General features: G+C 41.5%; 1 protein-coding gene across 3 annotated transcripts; it reads right to left on the bottom strand.

The window, feature by feature from the left end:
* Nucleotides 1-597: 597 nt before the first annotated feature.
* On the bottom strand, nucleotides 598-22,178 carry Nasp (nuclear autoantigenic sperm protein). 3 transcript variants are annotated; one of them, XM_057784844.1, is made up of 16 exons: nucleotides 22,004-22,052; nucleotides 18,617-18,664; nucleotides 17,698-17,806; nucleotides 14,266-14,376; nucleotides 12,886-12,966; nucleotides 10,746-10,852; nucleotides 9,125-10,102; nucleotides 4,084-4,163; nucleotides 3,682-3,767; nucleotides 3,503-3,576; nucleotides 2,957-3,145; nucleotides 2,688-2,854; nucleotides 2,051-2,107; nucleotides 1,880-1,957; nucleotides 1,137-1,265; nucleotides 598-784 (listed from the first exon to the last, which is right to left on the bottom strand). In XM_057784844.1, exons 4-16 carry the CDS (start codon nucleotides 14,316-14,318, stop codon nucleotides 704-706), a joined length of 2,160 nt encoding a protein of 719 aa, XP_057640827.1. In that variant the 5' UTR covers nucleotides 14,319-14,376; nucleotides 17,698-17,806; nucleotides 18,617-18,664; nucleotides 22,004-22,052; the 3' UTR covers nucleotides 598-703. The 3 variants fall into 3 exon arrangements, with proteins under 3 accessions (XP_057640827.1, XP_057640826.1, XP_057640828.1); XM_057784843.1 differs by lacking the exon at nucleotides 17,698-17,806 and having other exon boundaries at nucleotides 22,004-22,178; XM_057784845.1 differs by lacking the exons at nucleotides 9,125-10,102; nucleotides 17,698-17,806 and having other exon boundaries at nucleotides 22,004-22,177.
* Between the last annotated feature and the right edge of the window lie 4,744 nt (nucleotides 22,179-26,922).

Below are 26,922 nucleotides of genomic sequence, written 5' to 3'. Positions count from 1 at the left end.
AGAAAGATTTTTAATTAGCATATTTATTTTTTCTAAAGCAAAACTGCAGACAATATAACAATTCCAATTATTGACATACTGCAACCTTACTATGTACAGATCAAACTTTCTCCACCAGAGTCTTCCAGTTTATCCCCACCTCAATCTGAGCCTTTCCAGTCAGAGCTTGTATCTCTGATTTAACATACCAACTGTTTTCCTCGGGGATCACTTCCCATGTTTTTATCAGTTTACCGGCATAGGATTATAGGCTTAATTGGAAACCAGGTGAAAGAAAATCGGTACAACCCAAGACCTGGCTCATATCCAATCATCCATTTTCAGCACCAAGTACATTCCTACCAGTACTTGTTTGGCAGACCCACCCCCCCCAATCCAGGAACAGCACCACTGAAAGTGCAAGACAATAAAATTCAGCCAAGTATTTGGAAGTAGAAACTTAGCACCAGAAGAAGATGGACATCTAGCCATATTTGATCACCTCTGCATTAGACAGGAAGTGGGTTGTCCAACAGCAACATACACAGTAAACACATACACCAAAACAATCTAGTGCCCCAAGGCATATATTTAAGAAAAAGCCATCAAAGCCTTAGCTGTTGCCTACAATCTTTATTGAAGTTATACAAAAAGAATCCCCAAAAGTGAAAAAATACATTATGTACAAAACCACTTTCCCTTGGGAGAAAGGTTCTGTTCCCTCTTAACATGCAGTGCCTTCAACTGTAGCTGTAGACTCCACTGTCCCCTCTGCTGCTGCTGGGCTTTTAGCCTGATTGTCAGCCTAAAAGACAAAGAGCCTAGGTATAACTAAGGTATGACATAAGCCTTCCCATAATGTATAATGTAGCAGGCTTCAGTCACAAGCAAACACAGGGGAGCTTGCACTTTTCTATGAAACAAAACTACAAGACGCTAAGGCTGAAAAAGCCAGCAGTTCACACATTACATGGGAAGGATCAAATAGTCTTACCTTTCCATAATTCATGAAAGAAATCATAAAATCTGTCAGGCATTCATAAGTAAACTGTATTCAGTACAACCATTCTGTTATATCATATGCACTTGGAACGCCTGGCTTCCTAGCCCTGAAAGCAGCAGGTTAGGCCAAGTGGCCAAGTCTTAAAACTACCCACCTCAGCCTCCATGTTTTCTGAAACTTCCTGTCCACTGGGGACAGCATCCCCACTGCCTCCATTCAGTTCTGGCTCCTGCTTGGCTTTCTTTGCATCATCTTTCCGGGGGCTCTCTTCTTCTGGTTTCCTCTAAAGATACAATTATGAAGGCCTCATTTATCTTAAAAACACAAGCTGCAAAATAATCCCATAATCCCCATGGTGCCAATATCCTGAACATCCTGACTCCCAGCTCACTAGCTCTGCTCTCTAGCACAAGGCAATGCTGACCACTACACAGTGGAATAAACTGCTATGTCCCCGTGTATTTTATCTTAACATTTCCCTAGTTGGGACACATGGAATTGGGGAGAGTGAGGGGTAGAGATCTGAACAGTACAAATAGGTTACCTACTTTCAGTCAGTAAAGACAGAAGCAAAGATTTACCCCTCAGGGAAAGAATTATTAATTGGGACTATTGGCAAGAAGGTCAACAGGCATGCTAAACCAGTCAGATTTTAAAATGTACTCATCTTAATCCTGTTTAGCTTTCCAAGTAGCCCCAGGCTAAGAAGCCATGAGTTTGCTACTTAAGGTATGCTAAGTGAAATGGTTCACGTAAAGAATTCACTCTTTTGAAAATGAGTGTTACACTGTGCCACTAAGAGGGTGAATCAATTATTGCTAGTGTATTATTTCAGACTTCCTACCCGCAAATGTAGACTGGAAAAAAGGTTAAAAAATAAATACATGTAAATTTTACCTTCTTTCTGACAAGATGGGAAATATCAGTCACACAATTTGACGAGGAAGCACCATCTGTTGGCTTTCTATTGGCAATCTGGCAAAAATAAGTCTTTGTTATTAGCAATTTACAAGAACCTTATTTGACTCAAAGTAGGCTTACTGAAGGAAACACACACACAATACGCACCATGGCGACTGAGGTGCCTGCTCCACTAGCAGTGAAACCTGAAGAGGAGCTCTCTACCTGTGAGACAGACACAGTAAGTTATAGCATAAAACCCCAGCCACCCAGTTACCCACCAAGCAACCGATTAAAAGGTTTCAGCATCACTGGCAAGGTCTTCCACACAAAGACAAACAAGAAACTAAACCCTTCATGTCCTATTTGCAACAGAACATTCCCCAGCATGTCTGTGGCCAGGAATGGAGCCAGGTAATTTAGGTTTAAGAGATTCCATGACTTTAGCCTTTTCTATATGGTATTGTCAAAAACATTTTACAATAGTTTAACATAGTATTTATGCTGAAAAGCAAAGAAAAGCCGATGGCCACACAAAGTAACAGTGAGAGCTTTTAAACAAAATGTGTCTGCACATGGCATACTTTCTACCAACTGTACTGTTTGGTATAAGTGAGATGACCTCTCATTCTGATCAACTCCCTCATGGACAATCAGGCAGTGCTGGCGCACACCTTTAATCCCAGCACTTGGGAGGCAGAGGCAGGTATATCTGAGTTTGAGGCCAGCCTGGTCTACAGAGTGAGGTCCAGGGCAGCCCAGGTACCATGTTATTTAGAAAATTTTAAGAAAAAACTCAACAAACCAGAGTAGCTTTCAAGGCCAGTTCAGCTACATTCCCACTACGCTGAGACTCCTTTGCATCTTCTATCTTTTCTCTAATTTCAGGTAGCAGTTCTTTCAGCTCCTCAATTTCTTTCTCATATTCAGTAAATGATCCTTCAGCCTCCTTCATCTGCTCATTTAGTACAGCTACAAAGAACAGGCTTAAATCATTAGTACCAAAAGGACCTTGTTTTCCCCCACAGTAAATTGCTGCATCATCTAAGCATAAAGTAGCTGCTGTTCACTCACCCATTCTCTTCTCAATGACTTCAATAGATTTGCCATACTGTGCCACTGCCTCGTCATACTGAGAGTTGTAACCGTAGGCCAAACCCAACTGGTAGTGAGTCTCTGCAAGGAGACGGTCATGGGCTTCCAAATATTGTTCCTGGAGGCTTAAGCAAGCCTGGAACTCCTCCACAGCTTGGATATAATTCTCTAATGAAGACAAAACATCAAGAATTGTACAACATTTAATATAAAGCACTTTCAGAATTCAGTTCAGGAATAGAGTCTCATTTTACATTCCTATTTTCCCTCCCTCCTATCTTTCCAAACAGGGTCTCGCTATAGCTCTGGGTGGCCTAGAATAGACTATACTGCTCTTGAGCTCAAAGATCTTCCTATCTCTGTTTCCCCTGCTAAGTTTGGTTTAACTGTCAAATAAACCATTTACAAGGCTGTTTCACTGCTCTAGGCACTATAAGTAACTCAGACCTATTCTTCTGTCTATAGAAACAAGAGAATGGGGACATGGAGAAAGTTAGGAGACAGCAAAATTGGAAAATGCATTACCAGATTCAACACTAACTTCTCCAAGTTTAAGATGGGCTTGTGCAGCATAAAGCTGAGCTTCTTTTGTTTCTTGCCTAAAAAGAAAGGTAATTAGAAAAGCCTTAAAAATAATTGTCTAATCCTAAAGTGCTTTTGCATTTTCAACCACAAATCTACTTAAAAGCACTAAGAGTTTTTACCTTTTAAAAATGATCTTTGCTAAATCCAGCATATCCCAGGCAAGCTCTAGGTTCCCAATCTCCTCCTCTTCGTTTTCTTGAAGAGACTGAAGTATATCCAAATCATTGGCATTAGGCAGAAGTACAAGACATCTTTTGAAAATAAATCTAAATATATAATTTACTATCATTTTAAAAAGGAAAGTTGGTTGCAACTCAAAATGCAGGCCTTCTCTATAAAACCTACCAAATGGGCCCCTAGTATATAAGGTCGCTATATAAAGTGAAACATAATTGTGATGCTGCATTTCATTTTATGATGAATAAAGGATCTCTACGCCCTACCCAAGAACTAGCTATCTACCTTTCTATTCTAGTAAGACATGGGCCTACAGTAACAAAGTTACTGAAGGAATAACTTACCTTGTTTTCAAGAACTGATTCATTTGTGTTTTCTTCAGCCTTGTCATTTTCTTTGTCTTCTTCCTCTGAGCCTTCAGTTTCTACAAGCAAAAATTCCTCAGTACTGAGATGTAACTAAAGGTATTTTCTATTTGGTCAGATTCTGATAAATTATCTGTCAACCTATATTCTAAGACAGAACAGTAAAGAGGCTAACCTACATCAGTTAGCATCTGAAGTTAAAATCAGAGGTTAACATCTAATTCAAATCTAAACTAGTCTAGTCTATTCATCAAAATGTCAACAGTTTAAGGACTAAGGAAATAAAGCCTTCCAAGAATCTTGCATCTACTCAGCAGACAAGTTTTAGTCATTCATTAAATAGTACACTGAAAGTACCAAAACCTAAATAATCCCAGTCCATTCATAATTAGCCAAGGGACTAGCTTTCCTACAAGAAGAGACATATATCTTTATCAACTCCCCCAAGAGCATGTCAGATAGACTCTAGAAACAACAACAAAAAAAACTAGGAATGAACAAGCCAGTTTCTTAAGATTTCAACATAAGCCAAGTGTTGGTGGCACACATCTTTAATCCTAGCACTCAGGAGTCAGAGGCAGGTGAGTTTCTGAATTTGAGGTCAGCCCAAGAGCGAGTTCCAGGACAGCCAGGGCAGAGAAACCCTGATTCAAAAAACAATTTTCATTTAAATATGTAGCCATACCTACATCTATTTTGATACACAGTCACAAGTCAGGAACAAGCTTTTATAAGATTTAAAACACCAGCTGTTTCAGTTGACACAATCATCACTTAAATTATGTATTATGCTAGTTGGGGCTTTTTGTTGTTTTATTTTTTTCTGGGTGTTGTTTGTATGGTTTGGTTTTTGAGAAAGGGTTTCTCTGTGTAACAGCCCTAGCTGTCCTGGAAATAGCTCTTGTACATCAGGCTGGCCTTGAACTCACAGAAATCTGCCTATCTCTATCTCCTGAATGCTAGGTTTAAAGGCTTGTGCCTCTACTGCCCAGGCTTCTGTTTTTGTTGCTGTTTTTTCTAAAATTTATTTATTCATTCATTTATATATTTTATTATTATATTATGTAGTGTCCTGCCTTCAGGCCAGAAGAGGGAAACAGATCTCAATACAAATGGTTGTGGGCAACCATGTGGTTGCTCAGATTGAATTTAGGCTGTTCTTAGCTGCTGAGCCATCTCTCCAGCCCCTTTCACTTTCTTCTTTTTTTTTTTTTTAAAATATTTATTATGTATACAATATTCTGTGTGTATGCCTGCAGGCCAGAAGAGGGCACCAGACCTCATTACAGATGGTTGTGAGCCACCATGTAGTTGCCGGGAATTGAACTCAGGACCTTTGGAAGAGCAGTCAGTGCTCTTAACCGCTGAGCCATCTCTCCAGCCCCCTTCCACTTTCTTCTTAAAGAAACAAAATCTTACTATATAGCCCAAACTAGCCCCAAAGACCAAAGATTGCAATCCTTCTGCATCTCCCTAGTAGCTGGGAATATAGAGCTGGCAGCATGCTCAACTTTTTTGGGTTTTTTTTTTTTCTCCCAAGACAAGGTTTCTCTGTAGCTTTGGAACCTGTTCTGAAACTCACTCTGTAGACCAGGCTGGTCTACAACTCAGAGATCCAGATCCTCCTGCTTCCACCCCAGAGTACTGGAATTAAAGGCATGAACCACCACCAGGCATGTTCAACATTTTTAACTCCAACTGAAAGATTATAAAATGTTGTTTGAGACAAGGTCTGACTTCAGCCGTTCTTAAACTTGACGTATATACCAGGCTGGCTTCAAGCCAAGAGAGACCTGGCTGCCTCCTTAAGTGCTGACTAAACACCTGGCCATAGTGCCTCTCTCAGCAATTTATCTGCAAATCAACACTGATTCATAATGACAACAGGCATAGAACATTCTTGTATATTTCCAATTGGTAGCACAAACCAACAGTACCTGAACATTTGCAAATAACAACCTAGTTAACAACTATAGTTAAATCATAACTAACCAAAAGTCTCACAATTGTGTGTAGCATATATCCACAGAGACAAAGTCAGTGTCAGGTGCTTCCTCTACCTCTTTCCACCTTAATTTCTGAGACTGGAGCTCCACAACTAGTTAGTTATTAAGTTCCCAGAATACAAAAAGGCTCTTTTATTTGTCTCTGACTATGCAATTTAGTGCTTCTGAAGTAGAGCTACCAAAGCATTTTTTAATTTAGATTTTTAATCATGTGTATATATATTCATATACACATACACCCATGGAGGCCCAGAAAGATGCCCTGGAGGTGGAGTTACAGGCAGTTGTGAGCTGTCTACTATGGGGCTGAGAACCAAACTGGTCCTTTTCAAGAGCAGTATGTGCTCTTAACAACTAAGCCATCCATCCAGCTCCAGCATTATCTTTCTCATGTAATGTAGTGCCCTGAAGTTTAGACTAGATTCATTTTAATGACTCCACCCATCCTCCTCCAATAATCAAAGAGTACAGAAGTAGATACATGGACTCTCACAATACTGCTTAAAATTTCATGTATTTATTTTTACTACCTAAAGATTTAATGAAAAGCTGTGATGGCTTTTTATTTTAATAAAAGGTGTAATGGCAGCACACACCTTTTAATCCCAGCACTCAAAAGGCAGAGGCAAGCAGATCTGAGTTTGAGGACAGCCTGGTCTAAAATGAGTTCCAGACAGAAACCCTGTTTCAAAAGAAAAATACCAACAACAAAAATATATTTAACCAAACCCAGGCATGGTGCCTCATGTAATCTCATGAGCTCCTCCCTCAAAAACAAATAAATGATGTGGAATTCCTATACATAAATCAAATACCCACTAGATCAATTAGCACAAACAACCTGAGCAGAGCAATTTAAATTTTTGTTCACTTACCAACCATATCTAACATGACAATTAAAACACACCAAAAAGACAGAGAATGGAACAGAAGAAAGAAAAGAACACATTGATTTATGAGCGATATTCATATCCTACAAGTCATAAAAAGTCAAGTAGCATGAAATGGATTCCTATTTTCTTGTGCCGCTGGGATCAAACACAGAACTTCACTCATGCCAGACAAGTATTCTACCACTCAGTGTCATTTCAGGCACCAGTGCTTTAACTGTGTGTAGAGATGTATATATGGGAATGTGGGTACACTTATGGTGTGGCATCTATATAGGTCAGAGGATAGCCTTGGGTTGGGTCAGAGATCAGACAGGGTGTCTGTCCTATGTTCCAAATTAGTTGTTTCACAAGCATCTGGGAGTTCTGTCTGTGGTTCCTTATCTCCCCTTAAGAGCACTGGTATTCCAGCCTGGTCTACAGAGCTAGTTCCAGGACAGGCTCCAAAAACACAGAGAAACCCTGTCTCGAAAAACCAAAAGAGCACTGGTATTATAGATGTGAGTACATTCCCACTTTTATGTGGGTTCCGGGAATTCAAACTCAGGTTCTCACATGTAAGATGAGGACTAGCACTGCACACCCACACCTTTAATCCCAATACCTAGGAGACAGAGGCAGGCAGGTCTCTATGTGTTCAAGGTCAGCCTTGTTTACAGAGCTAGGGCTATTACAAAGAGAAGCCCTGTCTGGGGGAGGGGGTGAACTAGCATTTAAGCCTTAAAGCCTGACTTACCCATCTCTCTTTATTAGGTGTGATGAAGACTTCCTGCCCGCCCCCCCATGCCTTATTTGAAAAATACAGAAAATTTTATCAGTCAAATAACACTTATAGGCTATGGATTTGGTTCAATAGTGGAGTGCTTGTCTAATACACATGCTGCCCTGGGTTCAATCCTCAACACTAGGAAGAGAAGAGGAAGAAACAAGACGTCAGCATTTTCAAAAAAACCTCAGTTTCAAAAAAAACTGAGGAATTCAATTCTGTGCTTTCTACTAAAGAAGTCCTAAAACTTAAGAAGCCCACCAGTACTACCACTTGACAAATTCGCCTCTGGCTATGTCCATGCTGGCTGGAGAGCAGGGACCTACATTATAGGCAGATGCTTGCCAGAAAGGTCAAGTATTAAAGATGGATCACTGAAAATCTACAACTTAAGACAACTCTCAAAATAGTCTAGCAATTACACAAAAAATATGAATTGAAATATACCTGTAAATAGATAACTCTTGAAACAGTCTAGCAATTACACAAGATATTAATTGAAATAAGACCTGTAGTCATTAATGCCCATGTTAGATGAAATTTACATATACAGTAGAATCCCCAACTGAGCACAACTCAAGTCAGACGTGCCAATTAGTAATTAGAGGCTAAAAAAATTCTGATAAAATTGGAACAGGATTAAGCCACTAACACTAAGTTGGTTAGCAGCCAAAGCAAGCATGAAATGAGGAAGGAAAGCAACAAGAAATAAATAGCTAAGTTCTTTGCTCTTTTCCCTGAAAAAGGGGTGGGACACACTACTGACATTATTGTGAACAACCTCTAAACATTTCTATAATCAAAATGTGGAAAGGACACAAGAATGCTAACTGCCTTCATTTATTTAAATGGCAAGCCTGCTTAAGTGTACCAATTCAGTGGATTCTACTGTTCGGTTCCTACTTCCTACAGCACATAAGAGAAACCATGTGAACAGTAAGTTAAAAAACCCAAAGGCATGCAAGTTAACATCCATTCAGCATTCTCTGCCAGCCTATCCTATTATTTCCCTACCTATCCCACAATCCATTTCTAATCCACCCTTCATATCACCTCATTGGCTAGTATGGCACAAGTTACTGATAGCTAGCCAAATTTCAGAAATCTGAAGATCTACTTTTTAATTAGTAAAAATATTAGCTACAACCAGCTAAAGACTTGGTGTTCTTGATTTAACTTTAACCTATCACCATGTTCTTAAATTAACCCCATTTTCATTTAGACCTTTCCTAAAGTAATCCTTTCCTAATCCAAAGGCAGACTGAAAATTCTGAATGGAAGGCTGACTTTTACCAATGATTAGTGAGTCAAATCTAGAATGGACTCCACCCATTGCAGCTCTAGTGTATCCCGGTTACCTTCACCCTCTTTCATCTGTTCGTCTCTCTCTTGTGTCTCTTCATTAGCAGCTATCTTAAATTTGTCTTCAGGTGCTTTTTCCGTGGCCCTCTGGGCTACCTTGGTCTCAACCTCATTTCCAGCTGCCTTAGACTCTTCTACAGGTAGCATAGCTTCCTCCTGTTCAGGAACCAGCTCTGCCTTGACCTCCTCTACACTTGAACCATCTGTAGTCTCTGTCAGTCTTTCTGCAGAAGTCTGTGGTTCACTAGGAGTCTGATCTTCTGCAGCTGATGGTCCATCAACTGAACCATTGTTGAGAAGAACTGTAATCTCCTGCCCTGGCTTCTCAGAGACATCTGACCCAGCCTCTGCAGCCACCGCTGGTGACACTGCATCTTGCCCTGACAGTTGCTCAAGAACAGCTGTTCCTACTTCACTCTCAGAGGAAGCTACCTGATCCTTTGGTTCCTCCCCACCCACGTCCACACCCACATTGACTGCGGCATCTACTGTTTCAGCTTCTACCTTCATGGCAGTGCCCAGCTTTTCTGGAGCCCCAATAGGCTGATCTTCTGAAGTTTCTTTTGGCTTTTTTTCTACGCTCATTATTTCCTCTCCCTCTTTCTCCTGAGGCACTGTTTCTCTGCATTCTTTATTTTGAACATAAGCTCCAGAAATTGATTTTCCTTCCTCAGCACACAATGATGCCTGTTCTGTCTTCCCAGAAGTGACCTCAGCTTCATTCAGTCCTGGTATTGCTGCTTCTTTTGCCTCTCCAGAGGATTCAGTTAACTGCTTTGAAGTTGATTCAACTTTTTCCTGTAGCTTCTCTGCAGGCTCACTTATATCCATATCTTCTCTTCCACCCTTTTCCACTTCACTTTCCTGTTCTGTATCAGTTTCAGGCTTTGACAGAGACTTGCCTTCTGCTTTTTTGGCTTCTTTTTCTCTCATGGCGTCATAAACCTGTTCTCTCAACTCTTCCCTTGCTTCCTCTACATGGTTAAAGAACATGAAGCATAAACATGTCTCCGAGTTTAATGATAAAAGCATAAATGGAAACTAGAAATACATTCCCTTTAAGTCCTCAAATAGCCTGGCTAAGATTTAGCAGGTGCCCCAGTGAGAAAAGCAAAGAGAATCCAAGCTAGCAAAGCAACATACTGCAAAAGAAATCAAACCTCTTTAGACTAGAAACTGCATATATTCAAGTAATCTGATTACCAGTCAGAGAAGACATGTCAACCTTTCCTTACTCTCTTCAACATTATATTTATTTGATCTGTAAAACTCTAACAGCCAAACTCAGAAAATATTTAATTTTCTAAGATGCATAAAATACAAAAGTGCTCCAAGGACTCCTAAATAAAATAACTGGGCTATGCAACATGGTTTTAAAAATAAATATGCATTAGAAAAGTAATGTTCTTAATATTTAAATATACAACTTAAATGATGGTTATTATTAAATTTAGTTACTCTCTTAGGGAGGCTGTCACTTTAATAATAGCCTACATCTATTGTATCAGCCCAAGTATCTTTGGAGAAACCACCAACATAAGGACCCTATTTCTAGAACTTATTTAAAGGAACCATAGATCATCGCATCTCTTGAATGCAGCATGCAACTCTACATACCATCTACATTATCATTATTTTCAACCAAAGATTCATCTTCTGTTTTTTCTTCTTCCTCTTCTACATGCACTCCTTCCAAGGCATTTCCCAGCACTCCATTCTCCATTCTACAAGAAAAAGCACAAAAGTATAACCAGTCCCTAACAATGTGTTTCAACATGGAAAAAAGGCAACAAAAAGAAATCAAGTAAAAAGAAAACAAAGCTACATATTCAAACCAGGAGTAGTAGTTCTACAAGTTCCAGGCTAGCCAGGTCCACAAAGTGAGACTAGTCTTTAAAAATAAGGGAATGAAGGGCCAGGGGAGATGGGGAAGCAGGCTGTACTTCTGAGTTCAGTTGCTAGCACACACATCAGATCAGATGGCTCACAAATCTAACTCCAGCCCAAGGGGATCTGAGGACTCTAGCCTGGAAGAACACTTACTCACATATGCACATACCTACACTTATATTGAATTAAAATAAGAATCTTTGTCACATGCCTTTAATCCCAACACTCAGGAGTCAGTATCAGGCAATTCTCTGAATCCAAGACCAGCCTGGTTACACAGTGAACACCTGGTAGTGGTTTGAATGAAACCCACCCCCCATAGACTCATGTTAGGGTCATAGCTTGATCCCCAGTTAGTGGAGGTTTGGCTTGTTGGAAGAGGACTGTTACTAGGGGTAACATTCTCAATTTACTCTCTCCACCTCAAGTTTGCTGCCTCAGTTCTAAGCTCTCAGATAATTCTCTAGTGCCATGCCTGCTGATTTGCTGTGATGCTCCCTTCCATGATAGTCATGGACTCACCCTGGGACATCTGTATTATACTCCCAAGGCTCAGGGGACACCAAGAAGAGGCACAAGGAATGTGTGATTGGAAATGAAGGGTGAGGACACTAATTTCCAGATACGGTAAGACAAGAACACTCTTCTGCTCTCCAGCAACCATGATCGCCTATGCAAATTGCCACAGGAATAGGCCTGCGAGCAACTGGTCAGGGAAAATGGGAGGGGCTCATGAGGTTTCAGCCTTACTTGAAAATTTCTATATATACTGACAACAACTGGTAGGAAGCCAACGACATTTCCTTCAGTGTGCAACCACTGATAAACTACCCTCTTGCCTATGAATGAACGAAACTCACTGGTAGCACACATCAAAGTACAGGAAGCAGGGGCACAGCTGGGAAGAAGAGTATTAACACAAGTGGGAAGGGCATGAGAGGGTAAACGGGGGTAAAAATAATTGACCTATATGATGATTATGTAAGAAAAGTCCTAATAAAACCCATTATTATGAAGAATTAAAATACTAATTTCTTTGTATAGCAGGAACATACTATTTCCCAAACATCACATCCAGTCCCATTTCTCTAAAGGGCCAGTGTTCTGTCAACATTTGCAAACCAAGTCATTAAGTATTTTGAATAATCACAAAATTAAGAACATAAGAAAAGCCGGGTGGTGGCGGCGCACGCCTTTAATCCCAGCACTCGGGAGGCAGAGGCAGGCGGATCTCTGTGAGTTCGAGACCAGCCTGGTCTACAAGAGCTAGTTCCAGGACAGGCTCCAAAACCACAGAGAAACCCTGTCTTGAAAAACCAAAAAAAAAAAAAAAAAAAAAAAAGAACATAAGAGAACTATATGTAAAGACTGATCGTTCATCATTTCATCTGGTTTTAAATATTTCAGACATGTTAATAAATTTCTTGAGTGTTTTCCAAGAACATTAATAGAAAGTCCTTTTAACTGTAGAGAAGACATGGACTTGGAACAGGGTCACTCTTAGGCTTAGGCTCCCCTTAAACTTGATCCTCCTGTTTCCCTACCCAGGTGTTGGGAAATTCACAAATGTGGAATCATAACAAGCAGAAATTTCTCCTTACTAGACACTTTAATGTACTCCTTATTGTCCTCCATACAGTCATTATTGAGTTTTGAGCTAGCTCAGAATACTTCTGAATGTTCACAACCCTGTCTTAAAATCTGATCAATCATTATTATTGAAAATATCTTAGCTTCTACTAATTCAAAACCCCAAAATTTCATTCTTTGCATAAATAATTTTAGCCAACAAGAAAGCTTCAATTTTTAAACAGACCAAAGTAATATAAAATATTCTATTTACAAAATGAGGCTTTCCAAGACATACCTGGCCAACTCCAAAAGTGACTTCCCATAAAAAAAGAAGGCTTCTCCGCATTCATTAGCTGTTTCTCCATACTTCTTGCCTCTATAAAGAAAGTAAATATCTAGTCTGAACATTGTTCACTGCTAGTTAACACATGATGTTAATGTTACATGTTCTTCACACATATATTTTAAGTACTACCAACGAGGTATTTTATAATAGGGATTCCTCCTGCCACACTACAAATATCACTGTGGACCAGAATAGTTACAAGACCTTTGACTGGAACTTACTTGATAAAAAAAGAATCATGAAAAGTGTTTTGTTTTTTTTTTTGGTTTTTCGAGACAGGGTTTCTCTGTGGTTTTGGAGTCTGTCCTGGAACTAGCTCTTGTAGACCAGGCTGGTCTCGAACTCACAGAGATCCGCCTGCCTCTGCCTCCCAAGTGCTGGGATTAAAGGCGTGCGCCACCACCGCCCGGCAAGAATCATGAAAAGTTATACTGAAATGAAGACTATTGTTTTTGGGGTTGTTTTTCCTATAATTTACTTTTATTTTATGATCACTGGTGTTTTGCCTGCAAACACAACAAATAATTTCTTTTAAAAAAAAGTAATCAAACAAGATCTCTTAGCCAAGCGATGGTGGTACACACCTTTAATTCCAGCACTTGAGAGGCAAGCCAGGAGGATCTTTGTTGAGTTTAAAGCCAGCCTGGTCTACAGAAAAAGTTCTGCAGAATCAATCATATTTTAATTGAACCCAATCATATTTTAAATAATAAAGAGTAAAAATAAATTGTCTTTTTTTCTTTTATTGGTTTTCAAGACAGGGTTTCTATGTAACCCAGGCTGTCCTGGAACTCACTCTGTAGACCAGGCTGGTCTCAAATTCAGAGGATCCACCTGCCTCTGCCTCCCAAGTGCTGGGATTAAAGGCGTGCGCCACTATTGTCTGGTTTTAATTGTCTTCTTAATCAGTAATGACTAGAAAAAAAAAATCACCTTACTCAGAAAAATTACTGAAATTACGAAGTTATACTTAGGCTTAGAATTACAAGAAAAACTCCTGCACTTGGGAGGCAGAGGCAGGCGGATCTCTGTGAGTTCGAGACCAGCCTGGTCTACAAGAGCTAGTTCCAGGACAGGCTCCAAAACCAGAGAAACCCTGTCTCGAAAAACCAAAAAAAAAAAAAAAAAGAAAGAAAAGAAAAGAAAAAGAAAAAAACTCCTCTATGGGAAGTAAAGAGCTAGAGTTGTGGTTCAGAGGATTAGGCACATATATTAGACAAGTACTCTACCATTTAACTATATCCTTAACCTTCATTCTTTCTCCCCATAGAAAAACTTTTAAAGGTTGGTTGGCAATATAATACTGTTTTATAATAAACATATACTTACAAAAGACTAGCTGCTTCCTGGAATGCATTAACCGCCGATGGAATGTCCCCCATTACCAGATGTTTCTGTCCTAATCCCAATAGTTTCTTAGCTTCACTATCCACATCCAAACTGCAAGAAAAATATTTTATTCAGTAACAAATATTGTTTAAACCAATACTCACTGAATACAATTTTACATTTAAACCATAACAATATAAATTTTTAATTTTGGACTGCTATGGAAGACCTAGCAAATTAATTGGGCATGATGATAGATAATCCCAGCATTCTAATGGCAAAGGCAGGATTGACTTAAAAGGCTAGGTTGTGTATGTGAAGGGTGGCATACAACTTTAATAACAGATCTCTCTGAGTTCAAGGTCAGCCTGTTCTACAGAGCTAGTTACTGAACAGCCAAGGCTACCAGTGAAACCTTGACACAAACAAGAAATTAGAAATGCAACATTCACAAATCCTTTACCAATGTTACAATATATGTTATTATAAACAATAAAAAAGGAACCACTAAGGAACCCCAAAGTCATACAAGTTTACTAGCTAAAGAAAAAATTAACCAGAAAGAGAAAGAGACAGAGACAGAGAGAGAGAGAGAGAGAGAGAGAGAGAGAGAGAGAGAGAAAGAGAGAAAGAGAGAAAGAGAGAAAGAAAGAAAGAAAGAAAGAAAGAAAGAAAGAAAGAAAGAAAGAAAGAAAGAGAAAAGTAAGTGGTAGTGGTGGTACACTGGTACACTCAGGAGGCAGACAGGTGGATCTCTGATTTTTGAGACCAGAGTTCCAAAACAACCAGGTTTACACAGAGAAATCACGGGGGGAGGGGAGATAATATTATCAACCAACCAAAACAACAAAACAGATAAAGTTGAGGATAGAGATGTTAACTATGCTTTCCTAATATGTACAAAGCTCTAGGTTCCCATCTCTACAACTATATAAACAAGACATGGTCATAGATATCTATAGTATTAGAACTCAAGATATCGAGATAAACCTAGTTATCAGACCTCAACTAAAAACAAAAAGATGGCGTGGTGGCACACAACTTTAATCCCACTAAAATCACATGGCAGAGGCAGCCTATTTCTATGATTGGAGGCCAAATTGGTCTACATAGTTCAGGGGAGCCAAAGCTATAAATATAAAGTCTTTGTCTTAAAAAAAGGGGGGCAGAAAGAAGGCTCAGCAGTTAAGTGCCTAATCTTGCAGAGGTCCCAGATTCAGTTCCTAGTACCTACATGGAAGTTTACAACCATCACTAACTCCAGTTCCAGGGAATACAATGTCCTTTTCTGACTGTGCTAGCACATGGTACATGTAATATACAAAGGCAAAACTTTTTTGGGGGGGTTTCTTTTTTGGTTTCTTGAGACAGGGTTTCTCTATAGCTTTGAAGCCTGGAACTCACTCTGTAGACCAAGCTGGCCTCGAACTCAAGAGATCCGCTTGTCTCTGCCTCTGGGAGTGCTGGGATTAAAGGCATAAGCCACCACCATTCAGCAGCAAAACAATTTAAATTAAAGAGAAGGAAGGAAGGAAGGAAGGAAGGAAGGAAGGAAGGAAGGAAGGAAGGAAGGAAGGAAGGAAGGAAGGAAGGACAAAGCATGTAGTTTGACTTGGAAATACAACTGAGTGAACTCAGTTAAAACCTTTTCTTAGCGTGCGTGAGAACCTGGATTCAATCAAGTCCCTTATACCACAATAGGAGACGGTGATTAAGGTAAGACATTATGGGGGAAAAATAGGACATTATGGTATAAAGCATAAAATAAAAAGAACAGACCAGAACACAAAATAGATCCACACAATTTAGGCAATTAAAATCTCGACAGAGGGCTGGAGAAATGGCTCAGAGGTTGAAAGCACTGGCTGCTCATTCCCAGCAACCACATGGTGGCTCACAACCATCTGTAATGAGATCGATCAGGAGCCCTCTTCTGGCATGGAGGTGTACATGTAGGCAGAACACTAATAAGTCTTTTTAAAAAAAATTTTGACAAAGGTACCAAACAATTAATAGGAAATGTATAATCTATAATCTGTATAGCAAACAATCCTAGAAAAAAAAACTGATAGTTTAAAAAAAAAAGTAGGGGTCTGGAGAGGTAGCTTAAGGGTTAAGTGAACAGATTGTTCTTCCATAAGACCCAGGTTCAATTCCCAGTCCTAACTGTAACTCCAATCCAGCAAAATTAATACCTTCTTCCACCCTGCAGAATCCTGATGTATGTAGGGCATAAGCTTGCACAGCTACTCAAACATACACTAAAAAGATAATTAAAAAAATAAAAACCAAATCTTAAATCAATAATCCAAAAATAAATAAACCAAAATGCATATCTCACATAATACAGAAATGTACTTTAGGGGTGGCTCAGCAGGTAAAAGTGCTTGCCTCCATGCCTGGAAACTTGAATTCAATCCCTAGCATTCATATACAGAAAATGAGAAACACATATAAGCTGTTATGGGACCTCCACCAGACTCCACCATCCATGCTATGGCATTTACAAATTCATATGTACACATATATAACGTGAAAAAAAAAAAGCAGAAGCCAAGTTTGGTGGAGGCAAATGGATCTCTAAAAATTCAAGGCTAGCCAAGTCTAGTGAGTCTTATCTTAAAAAATAAAAGATGAAGGACGGATATACCTCAGTAGATAATAGTTGCCTAATAAGCAAACACAAAAAGTCCTGGATTTGATCTCCAGCAATATGTACATAAAAGCAAGTAGAGTGGCATATGTCTCAGGAGTTGAAAAACAGAGGCAAGAGAATTATAAATTCAATGTCATCACAGGAAATAATGGGAGACTGAGGCAAACCTATGTTACATGAAACCCTCTCTCTCAAAAACAAACAAAAACACTAAATAATTAGAAGGCTGAGCTGACTGGCAGTGGCACATGCCTTTAATCCCAGCACTTGGAAGTTCATCCTCAGCTACATAGCAAAGTAAAGACCACCTTAGGATAGTTACAAGATACTCATTAAAAAAAAAAAAAAAAAAAAAAAAAAAAAAAAAAGATAGATCCATACTTGTAATTTCAGGGCTTAGTAAAAAAGAAGGGGGAATGGGTCTTACCAAATGCACAGAAAGGCCATAAACTAAAGCTAAAGCAATTAATCTTACTGTTTCAATCCCTAGAATAACTAGAAATACAGCTCAAACCACATTTTTTTAAAGTCACCTCCAGCTTCATCAGAAAGTTTTTTAAAATATTGGGATACTGTCAAATTCACTGTGGTCAAAAATACTTTTCCAAAATCTTAAATTATTTCTAAGTCTTACTAGTATTGCTTCTGAGATAGTGTCTCTTTTAGCCCAAGATAACTCCTGTCCCAGGATTCCATATGCTGGGTATCCTAGCTACTTGAGAAACCATGCCTTGAAAAACCAAACCAAACAAACAAACAAAAAAAACTGAGCACACCTTTAATCCCAGCTTTTGGGTGGCAGAGGCACAGATCTCTGAGTTCGAGATCAGCCCGGTTTACAGATCAAGTTCAAGTTCCAGGATAGTCAGGGTACCCAAAGAAACCCTGTCGAGGGGAAAAACAAAAACAAAACTAGCTTACCATGAGTCTGTGGGCAAACCAAAGAGAACACTAGCAGTCTTGCCATAGTTCCCTCTCTGATTCCCCTTATTGATGGACCTTGAAGTATTAAGCCAAATCCTTTCTTCCCCAGATATCTTTTGGCCAATGTTTTATAATAATCACTATAACCAATCCTCAAAAATCTTAATTTTCATTTACTTCAAAATCTATCACTGGCAACAGATACTGTCAGTTGATTCCCATAAGGAATGTTCTCATTTTGAACAAAATGTCTTCCAAATATCCAGGTATTTTTCAATAATCTGCTAGCAATTCATAGTGGTCGGGTGGCACAAGTCTTTATGTCAGAAGGATACAAGTTTACCTACCACCGTTAACATTAGCACCAATGGTTTGAATGATGAAAGAAGCAGATTTTATAAAAATGATCTAAATGAACCCAGCAGTGGTAGTGCATGCCTTTAATCTCAGCAGAGGCAGGCGGATGTCTGGGAGATAGAGGCCAGCCTGGTCTAGAGTTCCAGGACTGCTAGAGTTGTTGCACAAAGAAACCCTGTTTCAAAAAAAAACCACTAGGAAGGAAGAAAGGGAGGGAAGGGAAAGAGGAAAAAAAAATCTAAATGAATCCCTAAAAAGGATCCTTAGAGGCATCCAAGAAGAAAACTTGAAGTGCCAAAGGTACAGTTCCAGCAATATAGTATTTGACTACTATGAGTTAAGGTAGTCAGCAAACTATCCTCAGTTTTATTACTTCACTATAATTATGATCATAATTGTACCATATAATCTCACCTCTCCATTTTATCTGCAGAGGTAGAAGGAGCAGGGGCATCTTCAATTCTGCAATGAAGAATAAAAAGAAAAAAGACAGAAGATACTTTAAGCTTGAATGTAAAGTCAGAAGAATAGAAAAAATATAAAAGTTTTTGTTTTAAACAACCAATAAAAAGCAAGTATTACTGACTCAAATGCATTATTAAATTCAATTCTTGGGTCAATAAGATGGCTTAGTAGCTAAAGTCACACTTGCTCCCAAGCCTGACAACATAGTTTCATCACTGGAATCTACATGGTAGAATGGTTCACTCAAGTTGACCTCTATTCACATGTGCTCCCCTTAATGTTACACAAAACAATAACATAGCTTAAAAACTAAAACAGGCCCAGCAGTGGTGGTGCACACCTTTATCCCAGCACTCAGAAGGCAAAGTAGGAAACACAGTCAGACAGTCTCTGTGGGTTTCAGGCCAGCCAGAACTATGTAGTAAAACTGTCTCAAAAATAAATAAAATTTAATCCTAAACCACTTAAGTATCAGCAACTTGACGGCAAGAATCAGAAAATAAAAACAGGCTCAATTTAAAAGGTAGTACCTTCAGGTACAAGAATAAAAAAAATGCTATCTACCAGATCCTGGAATGACCTTTTTGATCCTTATCTACAAACTCTGCAACAGCTAGTTATACTAGGCAAATTCTTACACATGCTAGCTTGAAATAAGTGCTCAACCACTGACCTACAAACATCCTCCAGCACTAAGGATTACTTATTATGTTGATCCAATGGTACAGAGATAAAGCTTTCTGGTTTTTGAAGGTTCCCTACAGAACAGAACTGCCTGCCTCTACCTCCCCTCCCAAGTGCTGGGATTAAAGGCATGCAAAACCACCACCCTGCTCAGGTAAAAATTTGTTAACTACCATGGTTAAAGGACTAGGTTTTTTTAATTATTTCCAATATGTAAAGATAATTTTTTTTCATGAAATAGGAGACATGTCACAGGATGATGTCAGATTGTGCTGTATTTCTATATACCCTAAAGCTTTGTACATGTATGCTATTAAAAGTTCATAAAACACTATGAACTCGGGGGCTGGCGAGATGGCTCAGAGGTTAAGAGCACTGCCTGCTCTTCCAAAGGTCCTGAGTTCAATTCCCAGCAACCACATGGTGGCTCACAACCATCTGAAAAGAGATCTGATGCCCTCTTCTGGCTGCAGACACACAGACAGAATATTGTATACATAATAAATAAATAAATATTAAAAAAAAAAAAAAACACTATGAACTCGCTGGGCAATGAACGGTAGGGCACACCTTTAATCCCAGCACTTGGAAGGCAGAAGCAGACAGATCTCTGAGTTCAAGGCCAGCCTGGTCTACACAGAGAGTTCAAGAACAGTCAGAGTTGATCACAGATAAACCGTCTCAGAAAGAAAAAAAAAAAAAACCTACAGCACACCCAATACATAACATTGCTATACTGTAGTATGCAATTCATGGTTCAATACCTCAGTTTGTGGCAGGGCAGCAGTGGTGGTGCATGCCTTTAATCCCAGCACTTGTGAGGCAGAGAGAGGTAAAACCCTATCTCAAAAAACAACAAAAATGTGTAGCAGGGGAATGTGGGTTGTGGCGTGGTGCAGGTCTTTAATTAGAGCACTAGGGTGGCAGAGGCAGGCAGAACTCTGAGTTCAAGGCCATCCTGGTCTACAGAGCAAGTTCCAGGGCAGTCAGGAATGTCTTACCTAAAAACCTTGTCTCGAAAAACAAACATAAATAAATAAAAGTTTGAGGCTTTTTTTAAATAAGTGAGCATGTAATTTTCTACGTATAGCCTGTCAGGAAGCTGGAAATTACTTTACCAATGGCCAAAGTTTGACTGGATACAAATGACATGAAAAATTCTGTGATGAGATTCAATTGAAGACTTCATACATGCTAGGCAAACTAACGGAGCTACATCCCCCAAACTTTAAAGTATTGGAAGGATGAGGATCCCCAGTGTAATAATAACAGCTGTTCAGGAAGCACCATAAAAAGAGATTGCTTTTGTAATAAATTCTACAGAATTAGCAAATCAATCTACTCTGGTCATAAGCAATCAATAAAGAAGCAGGAAATGGGAATCTAAAATTAAAACTGTAGTTCCCAAATTACTGAGTGAGTAGTCTGAAAAACACTGCTTTTCAAGAACCCACTATGAAAAGAACCAAAGGGTGATAGGTAGGTTGGGCAAAGTTATCGTTAATCTCTGGTACAAATGTACTAATTAAAATGTCAACTAAAATACCTAACCTACAGCAAAACCACTCAAAAATCTCACAGCCACCTTTATTTTTGCTAGAAGCAAAACTTCTAATATACAGAGACGAAAACATAGTGGCAGCCTCCTGAAAGAAGACAAGGGAAGGTTGGCAAACAGGACCTCCTGCATGGAAAACACGCTTCCTCCAAATGACGGGTGTTTCTGGGCACTAAACATAGAGAAGGGCTCACGTTTATTAGCACTGTGAAGCTCTCAAAGCAATTATTCCCCTTCTTTGGGGTCCTTACCCTTAGCAGACTCATCTACCAAGTAACACTGCGAAGGCGGAAAGCTCCACGTAGCTTCTACCTAAGACCTTAAGAGTATGAAAATGTCCCCTGAAGCAAGCAAATCTCCGATCCGCAACGGAAAGCCTAAAAAATCACAACGCTTCTCAGCCGAAGCGGAGGGTGGCGGAGCGTCAGTCCCGTGGCGACCCTCGGACTACGGCCTTGTGGCCCGAGTCCAGGATAAACTTCACTGCGCACCAGCTGAGGCACGAGCCGCTCAAACCACAAACAATGGAGTTTTCCCGCCTCCTCGAGGCTCCGCCCCCTCCTCAGGAGCTCGGGGCACGGAACGCACGCGTGCAAAGCCCCGCCCTCCCCGAGGCCCCGCCCACTAGGGTGCCCCGTTCCAAGCCTCAATCCTCGTGTGTGGGTTTTTTTTTTTTTTTTTTTTTTTTTTGGCGCCAAATCTGTTGGTCATTTTCTAGGCTCCTCTACCGACTCTCTACCCAGGCTCACGCAAGGCGTGCGCGGAAAGCGAGGGCTTAAGAGTCGAGCGGCGGCGGAGGGCCCCGCCTCCCCACCCGCAGCCCCGGGCCGGGGAAAGAAGAAAAGGGGCAGGCGATGGAGCCAGCCGCCGCTGCCCCCGGCAAGATGGCGGCCGCGGAAAGCCGGGCAGGGGGCGCCAGCCACCCGCCGTCCCCGCCGGCCGCCAGCTCCTCGGACGCGAGGCTCCCGCACCGACCCGAGGGTGTTGCGGGGACGGCGTCTGTCCCGCCCGCCTGTCTGTCCCGCCCGCCAAGCCCAGTCCCGGCTCTCCCCGCCGACTGGACAGTGCCTCCAGCTCGCCACAGTCCGGCTTACTTGTCAGCGGAAACCAGCTCCCCGGCGATGGCAGCAGTGGCTGTCGACTCTGTGGCCATCGTTCCCCTGAGGTGGCGGGCCGGTGGGCAGAACACTGCCTGTGAAGACAGCAGAGGACTCAGGGCAGCGAAGACTCACTCGGGGGCAGAAAATGGCAGATTGGAGACCCCGCGCGGTTGGGGCCCTCTTATATAGCAGGGCCTCTTGCCCCGCCCATCCACTTCCGGATCCTCCCCCTCGGGTTTAAAGGGCCAAGACTCAAAACCCTTCCGTCACAAGGACACTTCCCCGCCCAGGTCGGCTTTTCTCAAAAAAAAAAGTAAAGTAAAAGAAAGAAAGAATGAATGGAAGACAAACAACAAAAACTTCCTGTGCCTGTAGCTAGTCGCGTTAAAAGCCCCAGAATCTTGGCACTACAACTTCTGACGGAGCCAGCCTAGAGAGCTCCCACATTACGTGGAGGCAGTGAGTCTGCGGGTGTGAAAAGAGTAGCCGAGGGTTTCCGTCTGGCGGGGATACCGGAGGAGGTTACGGGTCTTCTCGGTGCCCTCTCACTCTTAACGGATGGAAACGCAAGAGCCGAGCACGAGTACAACAGCAACGGCTAGAACTGACCAGAGAGACTCGTGGCTCGGAGCCTCAGCAACTATTGACGAAAGAGGATGCTGGTCTAGGATTGGCTACAGACGAATCTATCGCGCTAGATTCAAAACTGCGAGGGGGAAACGCACTCGGCTGTTTCCTCCTCCCTCTAGATCCACCCCCTTTGGCTGGCCCAATCCAGGGATGCCGTCATCGCACAACCTCCCCATATTCCAGGACTGAGTTGTTGAGCTGAATCCCTCTGCATTTAACACACTTTAAACCTTTTAGCTATCTTACTTAATTATTTCTTTTTTTTTTTCCGAGACAGGGTTTTTCTGTAGCTTTGGAGCCTGTCCTGGAACTAGCTCTTGTAGACCAGGCTGGCCTCGAACTCACAGAGATCCACCTGCCTCCGCGTCTCCCAAGTGCTGGGATTAAAGGCGTGCGCCACTACCGCCCGGCCGTAATTATTTCTTTCATATGAAAGGGACAAGAACTCACAGAGACCAGCCTGCCCCCAAGTGCTGGGGTACAGATGAGCAACACCATATCCATCTTGTTTTACAACTCTCAGTAATTCTAGTTCCAGTATATCCAGTGCCTTCCTCAGGCCTCCAGAGACACTTACCACCCTCATGGTACACATGTATGCGTGCAACCAAACACTCATAAGCATAAAAGTAAGCGGAATCTTTTTAAAATAACTTTTTTAAGCCAGGCGGTGGTGGCACACGCCTTTAATCCCAGCACTCGGGAGGCAGAGACAGGCGGATCTCTGTGAGTTCGAGGCCAGCCTGGTCTACAGAGCGAGTTCCAAGAGAGGCTACAAAGCTACAGAGAAGCCGGGCGGTGGTGGCGCACGCCTTTAATCCCAGCACTCGGGAGGCAGAGGCAGGAGGATCTCTGTGAGTTCGAGACCAGCCTGGTCTACAAGAGCTAGTTCCAGGACAGGCTCCAAAACCACAGAGAAACCCTGTCTCGGAAAAACTAAAAAAAAAAAAAAAAAAAAAAAGCTACAGAGAAACCCTGTCTCGAAAAACCAAAATAATAATAATAATAACTTTTTTTAGTGGGGCATGGTGGCACACACCTTTAATCCCATCAGTGAGAAGTCAGGGGCAGGTGGGTTTCCCTGAGTTCGAGGCCAGCCTTGACTATAGAACTAGATTCAGGACAGTCAGGTACACAGAGAAATCATGTCTTGAAAAACCAAGTAATAATGATAATAATTGTTCAGGTGGAGCTCTGCCTCACCCCCCTCCTCTTAAAACTTGCCCAGTCTCAGAAAGCCTGCCAAGTGGTGGCTCCTCCCACAGAAATGCTCAAGACCATACCTACAGGATATTTTTTTTTAACCTACAAGGTATTTAAAGGGCCTTCTAAGGAAAGGCCATGTTCCCTTCTTTCCTGGGACCACCTGGGAATCCTTTTTTCAGAATAAAACCTGGACTTTAATTCGGTTTGATTTGGACTGGTCTGATTTATTGCATTGGTGGAGTTACCCACTACCAGAGGATGTTTTTACTTATGAAAAATAATAATAATAACAGAATTTGTTTAAAAGGCCAGGTGTGGTCACAAACACCTTTAGTCTCTGCACTCCAGAGAGTGTTGGGATCTCTGTGAGTTCGAAGTAGTCTGATTTATATAATGGATCACAAGACACCAAGGCTAAGTAGTGAAATCCTGTCTCAACTATTTTTCATTTTTAAAATCATGTATATGAATGTGTGTCTAAGTATGGATTTGGATCCCCTAGAGCTGGAATTAGAGATAGTTATGAACAGAACGTAGGTGCTAGGAACCAAACTCCAGACCTCTAGAAGAGCAGCAATCATTTTAAACGAATGATCCTCCTTCCCAGTAACTGACTTTCCCCTTTATAGATAACTGTTAGATCCTTACTTTTCCTTTCCATTTTTAAATTTTGTTCTGGTTTTGGTTTGTTTGTTTCTGGTTTTTGAGACAGGGTTTCTCTGTGTGACTGCCCTGGCATGCCGCCACCACCTAGCTTTTTAAATCCTTTTTCGTGTTAAACAAGATGAGAAAAAAAAAAACAACCAAGATGAGATAGCTGAATCAAAAAGTTTTAGCTGGGCAGTGGTGGCACATGCCTTTAATCCCAGCACTTGGGAGGCAGAGGCAGGAGGAACTCTGTGAGTTTGAGCCAGGCTGGTCTACAGAGCTAGTTCCAGAACAGCCAGGTGTGTTAAACAGAGAAACACTGTGTGTGTGGGGGGGGTATGGGATGTTGGTTTTTGTTTTCTTTTTTTTTTTTTTTTTTTTTTTTTGGTTTTTCGAGACAGGGTTTCTCTGTGGTTTTGGAGCCTGTCCTGGAACTAGCTCTTGTAGACCAGGCTGGTCTCGAACTCACAGAGATTCACCTGCCTCTGCCTCCCAAGTGCTGGGATTAAAGGCGTGCACCACCACCACTCAGCTTTCTTTTCTAAGTCAGGGTTTCTCGGTAGAGCCCTGGTTATCCTGGAACTTGCTCTGTAGACCAGGCTGGCCTCATACTCAGAGATCTGCCTGCCTCTGCCTCCTGAGTGCCGGAACTGAAGATGTGCACCACCATGCCTTTTATTTTTATTTATTTTTTTATCTTTTGGTTTTCCGAGTCAGGGTTTCTCTGTGGTTTTGGAGCCTGTCCTGGAACTAGCTCTTGTAGACCAGGCTGGTCTTGAACTCACAGAGATCCGCCTGCCTCTGCCTCCCAAGTGCTGGGATTAAAGGCGTGCACCACCACCGCCCGGCTTCTCCATGTCTTCTTATTCATTTTCTGCTTCTAGGTTTCTGCCTTGATTCCTGCCCTGACTTTCCTCAGAAATGGAGCATGACCTGAGAGTTGTTAACCTGAAATAAACCCTTTCCTCCCCAAGTTGCTTTTGGTCATGGTGTGTTATGACAGCAACAGAACTGAAGACAGTTCCCACAGCCTTGTTTGAACACTTGGTTCCTAGCTATTGGTGCCGTTGTGGAAGGTCCTGGGATCTTTAGAAGTGGTGCCTCTCTGGAGGAAGTGGGTCACTGGGGGAGAACCTTGAGCTTTATAGCCAGCTCCATATGTCTGATTAGCAATTCCCAATCTTTCAGATGTGAGCAAGCTGCCTCATTCTCCCATCCCCATGCCTGCCACCATGTCTTCCCTGCTGCCATGAACTGTGTCCCCAAACACGGGACCCAAAACACACCCCTCCTTCCGTAAGTTACTTTGGTCAGGTATTTGAGCACAGTGAAGAGGAACTAATACAGGTGATGTGCTGGTTTGAGCGGCAACAGCCCCCATAGGCTCAGGTATTTGAATGCTTAAGTTTCTTGTGGAACTTCTGGAGAGTATTTGGAGGTCTGGTCATGGAGGAGGTGTGTCACTAGTAGCAGCCTTTGAGGTTTCGAAAGCCCAAACCAGGCCCAGCCCCACTCTCTCTGCTTCCAACTCTGCCAGTGCTCCAGCACCGTCTGCCTACTCCCACCACGGTGACTTTGGATTCACCCTGAGACTACAGGCCACCAATTAAAAATTTATTTTTGTAAGTTGCTTTGTTATAGTGTCTCTTCACAGCAGAAAAGAAACCAAGACAGATGCATATCTTCTCCATTTCTTCATGTTACTTTGCTGCTTTCCATCTGGGTCCAAGTTTCTTCCTCCATAAAATAAGAAGTGTATGCCAGGCAGTGATAGAAGTCGGTTCTCTCCTTCCACCTCCACACGGGTTCTAAGGATAAAACTCAGAATGCAGCAGGCACCTCTACTCATTGAACCATCCTTTGGAGTGCTTTGTTCGAGACAGTTCTCTGTAGCTTTGGAATGTTCCTGGAACTTGCTCTGTAGACCATGCTGGCCTCGAATTCAGAGATCCATTTGTCTCTGTCTCCCGAGCGCTGGGGTTAAAGGCATGCATCACTATCGCCCAGGTGGAGCATTTTTAAAAAATAATTATTTTATTTTCAACTATGTGTATATATCTGTGTATGAGCTTGTAAGGGTAGATGACCACAGAAGCCAGAGGCAGCAGATCCCCCTGGACCTGAAGTTACAGGTAATTGTGAGCTACCTGGTATGTGAGTTGAAACTAGAACTCTGGTCTTCTGAGAGCAGTATGTACTCTTAACTGTTGAAATATCTCTCTGGCCCTCACTGAGCATTTGGACAGTCTGATTCTTTAAAATTTTTTGGGAGGTCTTATGGAATTTCAGACTGGTCTCAAACTTGACTACTTAGCCACAAATGACCATGAACTTCTGATCTTCCTGGCTCTACCTGCCTGGTGCTAAGACTACAGGTGTTCAACCACACACTCACTTTATTTGGTGGTGAAGATCAAACTCAAGAGTTT

Source organism: Chionomys nivalis, chromosome 11, assembly GCF_950005125.1.
Source record: "Chionomys nivalis chromosome 11, mChiNiv1.1, whole genome shotgun sequence".
NCBI lineage: Eukaryota > Metazoa > Chordata > Mammalia > Rodentia > Cricetidae > Chionomys > Chionomys nivalis.
The sequence above is the reverse complement of the archived record's forward strand: the minus strand, read 5'-3'. Positions and strand labels throughout refer to the sequence as shown.

Excerpts from the sequence above, each read along its gene's own strand:
- Nasp (XM_057784843.1), bottom strand. The coding sequence starts at position 22,062 with ATGGCCACAGAGTCGACAGCCACTGCTGCCATCGCCGGGGAGCTGGTT. Across the intron at positions 10,853-12,885 it reads TCACTTTTGGAGTTGGCCAG|AATGGAGAATGGAGTGCTGG; the intron begins GTATGTCTTGGA and ends TTTTTCTTGTAG. Across the intron at positions 1,958-2,050 it reads CAGGCACCTCAGTCGCCATG|ATTGCCAATAGAAAGCCAAC; the intron begins GTGCGTATTGTG and ends TATTTTTGCCAG.